This window comes from Boleophthalmus pectinirostris, unplaced genomic scaffold (genome assembly GCF_026225935.1).
Source record: "Boleophthalmus pectinirostris isolate CB_2022bp ecotype Guang Dong unplaced genomic scaffold, ASM2622593v1 HiC_scaffold_11, whole genome shotgun sequence".
Lineage (NCBI taxonomy): Eukaryota > Metazoa > Chordata > Actinopteri > Gobiiformes > Gobiidae > Boleophthalmus > Boleophthalmus pectinirostris.
In genome coordinates this window covers 24,166,965-24,174,464 of record NW_026570994.1, presented here as the reverse complement: position 1 = coordinate 24,174,464, position 7,500 = coordinate 24,166,965, and the positions used below count along the sequence as shown (strand labels likewise).

The window sequence follows — 7,500 nt, the reverse complement described above, 5'->3', positions numbered from 1 at the left end:
GGGGCGGGATGGCGGGGTGAAGATGGCAGGATGGCGGGGACATGTTGGTGGGGTGGGATGGCCGGTCGGGACAGCGGGGGCGGGACGGCGGGGGGTGGGCCTGCTGGCGGGTCGGGACGGCGGGGGGTGGGGCCTGCTGGCGATGGCGGGACGGGGGGGGTGGGGCTGGGGCTGGGCGGCGGGGCGGGATGGCAGTGGGGGGAAGATGGCGGGGACACGCGGGACATGTGGGCGGGGCATGGCGGGGACATGTGGGCGGGGACATGTGGGCGTGGACATGTGGGCGGGGACATGTGGGGACATGTGGCCATGTGGGCGGGGACATGTGGGCGGGACATGTGGGCGGGGACATGTGGCGGGGACATGTGGGCGGGGACATGTGGGCGTGGGACATGTGGGCGGGGACATGTGGGCGTGGCCATGTGGGCGGGGACATGTGGGCGGGGACATGTGGGGGGATGTGGGCGGGGACATGTGGGCGGGGACATGTGGGCGGGGACATGTGGGCGGGGACATGTGGGCGTGGCGTGGGCGTTACCTCCTTGTGCGAGTCCTTGTGCGCCTCCAGAGTTTTCATGATGGTGAGCTCGGCGTAGTTCTTGAATCTGATTGGCTGATTTTTGAGCAGCTCCTTCATCACACGAAGAGACAGAGCGCGGACAGAGTGCTGAAGAACACCACACACACACTCAGTAACACACACTCAGTACACACACAAAACACACACACACACACTCAGTACACACACAAAACACACACACACTCAGTACACAACAAACACACACACACTCAGTACACACACTCAGTACACACACTCAGTACACACACACACACACACACACACTCAGTACACACACAAAACACACACACACACTCAGTACACACACAACACACACACACACTCAGTACACACACACACACACACTCAGTACACACACAAAACACACACACTCAGTACACACACCAACACACACACACACTCAGTACACACACTCAGTACACACACACACACTCAGTACACACACTCAGTACACACACTCAGTACACACAAAACACACACACACACTCAGTACACACACACAGTACACACACACACTGAAGAACACGACACACACTCAGTACACACACTCAGTACACACACACAAAACACACACACACACACTCAGTACACACACACAGAGTGCTGAAGAACACGACACACACTCAGTACACACACTCAGTACACACACAAAACACACACACACACTCAGTACACACACAAAAACACACACACACACTCAGTACACACACAAACACACACACACACACACACTCAGTACACACACAAAACACACACACACACACCAGTACACACACAAAACACACACACACACTCAGTACACACACAAAACACACACACACACTCAGTATACACACAAAACACACACACACACTCAGTACACACACAAAACACACACACACTCAGTACACACACAAAACACACACACACACTCAGTACACACACAAAACACACACACACACTCAGTACACACACTCAGTACACACACTCAGTACACACACAAAAACACACACACTCAGTACACACACACACACACTCAGTACACACAAAACACACACACACAGTATACACACAAAACACACACACACACTCAGTAGTACACACAAAACACACACACACACTCAGTATACACACAAAAAACACACACACTCAGTACACACACAAACACACACACACACACACTCAGTACACACACAAAACACACACACACACTCAGTACACACACAAAACACACACACTCAGTACACACACTCAGTACACACACAAACACACACACACTCAGTACACACACAAAACACACACACACACTCAGTATACACACAAAACACACACACACACTCAGTATACACACAAAACACACACACACTCAGTACACACACACAGCGCTGAAGACCAGACACACAAATATATAAACTCCAAGTGTCTCTGTTTGTACAAGTGTCTCCAGGGTCGAGCACCAAAGTCCATCTGTGACATGTTAGTGTCATATGAACATCTCACACTCTGAGGAGCTCAGGGACACGACCCTCTGACCTCCTGCTGGTGCCAGAGTCACGACTAAACAAGGGGAGTCAGAGTTTCAGGTTCATGCAGCTAAAACCTGGAACAGTCTGAACATGTGAGACAGACTCTTCTGTGACGCTGTTTAAATCCAGACTCTAAACATTTCTGTTTAACTGTGCAAATAACTGAAAGGTTTTCATTCCGCACTCTTCTCTCCAATTTATGTCTCTCTTTTTTCATTTTAATCTTTATGTTTTGATTTGTTTTTATTATGATTTTAATGTATTTCTTATTCTGTAAAACACTTTGAATTACTGTGTGTACGAATTGTGCTGTACAAATAAACTTGTCTTGCCAAATACTCCAAACTCCAAACAGGAGGTTCTGCAGGAGGCTCTTCTCTTCTGGCTCCTTCTGACTCACATTAGAACATTGTTGTTTGTTCCTCTCTGTTCCTGCTGCTGCTGTGAGACTCAGTTTGGTCTTAAATGTTCAGATTAACCCATGAAACAAGATCTTAGTGTTTGTTTGGTTTTTTTTCACTATGTTTTCATCCAAAAATTCCTCTTCATAATCTAGAGCCTGACTCCAGATTCGCTCCTGTGACATCAGGAGCATCAGGAGCTTCGTCTGAGTGGAGCTGAACCCTGTGGAGACGTCACACTCACACAGACACTTTTCTATAAACACTGTTTATCTACACTCACTTCTATCCACACATTACATTTAAAATATCACATGACATGATTAAGTTACAGCAGAGACACTGAGCCGCAGGAGAAGATCACACAGAAGATTCATGTCAAAATATGACAACATGAAGTTTTTGAATGAACTAAGTAAGTGATAGAATAAAGTCAGCTCTAAGTAGTAGTAGTAGTAGTAGTAGTAGTAGTAGTAGTACATCGCTGTAGTTGAGTGTCTTCAGCAGTAGTAGTAGAGTTGTAGTAGTAGTATATGTAGTAGTAGTAGTAGTAGTAGTAGTAGTAGAGTTGTAGTAGTAGTATATGTAGTAGTAGTAGTAGTAGTAGTAGTACCTCGCTGTAGTTGAGCGTCTCCAGCAGTAGTAGTAGAGTTGAAGTAGTAGTATATGTAGTAGTATATGTAGTAGTATATGTAGTAGTAGTACCTCGCTGTAGTTGAGTGTCTCCAGCAGTAGTAGTAGAGTTGAAGTAGTAGTATATGTAGTAGTATATGTAGTAGCAGTAGTAGTAGTAGTAGTACCTCGCTGTAGTTGAGTGTCTCCAGCAGTAGTAGTAGAGTTGTAGTAGTAGTATATGTAGTAGTAGTAGTAGTACCTCGCTGTAGTTGAGCGTCTCCAGCAGTAGTAGTAGAGTTGTAGTAGTAGTATATGTAGTAGTAGTAGTAGTAGTAGTAGTAGTACCTCGCTGTAGTTGAGCGTCTCCAGCAGTAGTAGTAGAGTTGTAGTAGTATATGTAGTAGTAGTAGTAGTACCTCGCTGTAGTTGAGCGTCTCCAGCAGTAGTAGTAGAGTTGTAGTAGTAGTAGTAGTAGTAGTAGTAGTAGTAGTATAGTAGTAGTAGTAGTAGTAGTAGTAGTAGTAGTAGTAGTACCTCGCTGTAGTTGAGCGTCTCCAGCAGTAGTAGTAGAGTTGTAGTAGTAGTAGTAGTTGTAGTAGTAGTAGTAGTAGTAGTAGTAGTACCTCGCTGTAGTTGAGCGTCTCCAGCAGTAGTAGTAGAGTTGTAGTAGTATATGTAGTAGTAGTAGTAGTACCTCGCTGTAGTTGAGCGTCTCCAGAAGTAGTAGTAGAGTTGTAGTAGTAGTAGTAGTAGTAGTAGTAGTAGTAGTAGTAGTAGTAGTAGTATATGTAGTAGTAGTAGTAGTAGTACCTCGCTGTAGTTGAGCGTCTCCAGCAGTAGTAGTAGAGTTGTAGTAGTAGTAGTAGTAGTAGTAGTAGTAGTAGTAGTACCTCGCTGTAGTTGAGCGTCTCCAGCAGTAGGAGTAGAGTTGTAGTAGTAGTATATGTAGTAGTAGTAGTAGTAGTAGTAGTAGTAGTACCTCGCTGTAGTTGAGCGTCTCCAGCAGTAGTAGTAGAGTTGTAGTAGTAGTATATGTAGTAGTAGTAGTAGTAGTAGTAGTAGTACCTCGCTGTAGTTGAGCGTCTCCAGCAGTAGGAGTAGAGTTGTAGTAGTAGTATATGTAGTAGTAGTAGTAGTAGTAGTAGTAGTACCTCGCTGTAGTTGAGCGTCTCCAGCAGTAGGAGTAGAGTTGTAGTAGTAGTATATGTAGTAGTAGTAGTAGTAGTAGTAGTAGTAGTAGTAGTAGTACCTCGCTGTAGTTGAGCGTCTCCAGCAGTAGGAGTAGAGTTGTAGTAGTAGTATATGTAGTAGTAGTAGTAGTAGTAGTAGTAGTACCTCGCTGTAGTTGAGCATCTCCAGCAGTAGGAGTAGAGTTGTAGTAGTAGTATATAGTAGTAGTAGTAGTAGTAGTAGTAGTAGTACCTCGCTGTAGTTGAGCGTCTCCAGCAGTAGTAGTAGAGTTGTAGTAGTAGTATATGTAGTAGTAGTAGTAGTAGTAGTAGTAGTAGTACCTCGCTGTAGTTGAGCGTCTCCAGCAGTAGGAGTAGAGTTGTAGTAGTAGTATATGTAGTAGTAGTAGTAGTAGTAGTAGTACCTCGCTGTAGTTGAGCGTCTCCAGCAGTAGGAGTAGAGTTGTAGTAGTAGTATATGTAGTAGTAGTAGTAGTAGTAGTAGTACCTCGCTGTAGTTGAGCGTCTCCAGCAGTAGTAGTAGAGTTGTAGTAGTAGTATATGTAGTAGTAGTAGTAGTAGTAGTACCTCACTGTAGTTGAGCGTCTCCAGCAGTAGGAGTAGAGTTGTAGTAGTAGTAGTAGTAGTAGTAGTAGTAGTAGTAGTAGTAGTACCTCGCTGTAGTTGAGCGTCTCCAGCAGTAGTAGTAGAGTTGTAGTAGTAGTAGTAGTAGTAGTAGTAGTAGTAGTAGTACCTCGCTGTAGTTGAGCGTCTCCAGCAGTAGTAGTAGAGTTGTAGTAGTAGTATAGGTAGTAGTAGTAGTAGTAGTAGTACCTCACTGTAGTTGAGCGTCTCCAGCAGTAGGAGTAGAGTTGTAGTAGTAAGTAGTAGTAGTAGTAGTAGTAGTAGTAGTAGTAGTACCTCGCTGTAGTTGAGCGTCTCCAGCAGTAGGAGTAGAGTTGTAGTAGTATATAGTAGTAGTAGTAGTAGTAGTAGTAGTAGTAGTAGTAGTACCTCGCTGTAGTTGAGCGTCTCCAGCAGTAGGAGTAGAGTTGTAGTAGTAGTATATGTAGTAGTAGTAGTAGTAGTAGTAGTAGTAGTACCTCGCTGTAGTTGAGCGTCTCCAGCAGTAGTAGTAGTAGTTGTAGTAGTAGTAGTAGTAGTAGTAGTAGTAGTAGTACCTCGCTGTAGTTGAGCGTCTCCAGCAGTAGTAGTAGAGTTGTAGTAGTAGTATATGTAGTAGTAGTAGTAGTAGTAGTAGTAGTACCTCGCTGTAGTTGAGCGTCTCCAGCAGTAGGAGTAGAGTTGTAGTAGTAGTATATGTAGTAGTAGTAGTAGTAGTAGTAGTAGTACCTCGCTGTAGTTGAGCGTCTCCAGCAGTAGTAGTAGTAGTAGTAGTAGTAGTAGTAGTAGTAGTAGTAGTAGTAGTAGTACCTCGCTGTAGTTGAGCGTCTCCAGCAGTAGGAGGAGAGTTGTCTTGAAGTGTTCGTCCCACAGGGGGGCGCTCCTGCTCCTGCTCCTGCTCTTGTTCTTGTTCATGTTCTTGCTCGTGTTCGTGTTCTCGTTCATGTTCTCGTGTTCTTCTCTGCAGATCTTCAGCAGCTCCAGGAGGCTGCTCCTCCTCTGCTCCAGCCCACGCTCCCCCCCCTCCGCCTGGGACAGGGTCTTCAGGAGAACCCCCACCACCTCCGCCACCTCCACCTGCTCCACCTGCTCCACCTGCTCCACCTGCTCCACCTGCTCCACCGACGACACTGACCAACACACAGAGACAATTACACTCTCACTCAGGTCACTCAGGTCACTCAGGTCTACAGGGGCGACACTGAGGGACACATTTAAACTGTCAACACACTGGAGGAGTCAGGTCTGTGGAGAGGAGAGCTGCTCACAGTGACGAAAAAACATCCAGGAACATAAAACAGGTTTTTTTTTTGTTTCTGAAGTGACTTTGTGTTTGGACAGAGCAGCAGCAGCAGCAGCAGCAGCAGCAGCAGCAGCAGGTGTGACACACACACAGGTAACTCCATCACTGTTACCATAGCAACTGTCACGTAAACAAAACACGTCTAAAATACAACAACAACGTGTGATCAGAGTCAGATACAAATACAATATTACCTGAAAATCCTTTAGGACTTTGGGTTCGATTCTCTCCTCCCTCGTCTTTATGACCTGAAAAGAGACAAGACTTTAATCAGGACTAAACCCGGTCTAAACCTCGGTCTAAACCCGGACTAAACTCGGTCTAAACCCGGTCTAAAGCTGGTCTAAAGCGGTTCAGTCTCACCGTCGGCGGCGTCCTCCGCTCGGTCCGTGGTCGCCGTGTCGCTGTAGTTCTGGGGGTTGTAGTCCTTGAAGCGTGAACCAATCAGAGCGCGAGGAGGAAGTGAGTTCAGTAAAGACGTTTTATTTTCCAAAACCGAACGACAAACTTCAGACGAGTCTCCAGAGTCCCAGGCCCCGCCCCCTGGAAACTGCACAGGAAAACGAAAATACTCAGAGTGAAAAGGGTCTGCAAAAGGGTCTGAGAGTAAAAGGGTCTGAGAGTAAAAGGGTCTCACCAGTGTGTCCCTGGACTCCCGCCTGTTCTCCTCATCTGGACTTTTAGAACCACAAACTTCATCTGTGCTCTCAGGATCCACCTCGAACATCACACTCAGAGGAACAAGAGAAGAACAAACATCACACTGAGGAACAAGAGAAGAACAAACATCACACTGAGGAACAAGAGAAGAACAAACATCACACTGAGGAACAAGAGAAGAACAAACATCACACTGAGGAACAAAACAGAAGAACAAACATCACACTGAGGAACAAGAGAAGAACAAACATCACACTGAGGAACAAGAGAAGAACAAACATCACACTGAGGAACAAGAGAAGAACAAACATCACACTGAGGAACAAGAGAAGAACAAACATCACACTGGGGAACAAAACAGAAGAACAAACATCACACTGAGAAGAACAAACATCACACTGAAACAAGAGAAGAACAAAACACACTGAGAAGAACACATCACACTAACAGAAGAACAAACATCACACTGAGGAACAAACATCACAACTGAGAAGAACACAACACTGAGAAGAACAAGAACAAACATCACACTGAGGAACATCACACTGAACAGAGAAGAACAAACATCACAAGAACAAACAACAGAACAACACACTGAGAGGAACATCACACTGAGAGAAGAACAAACATCACACTGAGGAAC

At 45.4% G+C, this 7,500-nt stretch overlaps 1 protein-coding gene across 1 annotated transcript in view; it reads right to left on the bottom strand.

Annotated features, from left to right (window-relative positions):
• The window catches only part of LOC110164033 (CLIP-associating protein 1-A-like), a 57,901-nt gene that overhangs the window by 5,128 nt on the left and 45,273 nt on the right, over positions 1-7,500 (bottom strand). The window contains exons 34-38 of the mRNA XM_055163983.1: positions 6,835-6,928; positions 6,561-6,747; positions 6,392-6,445; positions 5,705-6,024; positions 539-667 (exon numbers count right to left, since the gene is read on the bottom strand). Coding sequence (XP_055019958.1) covers positions 539-667; positions 5,705-6,024; positions 6,392-6,445; positions 6,561-6,747; positions 6,835-6,928 — 784 coding nt within the window. The remainder of the gene's footprint in view (positions 1-538; positions 668-5,704; positions 6,025-6,391; positions 6,446-6,560; positions 6,748-6,834; positions 6,929-7,500) is intronic.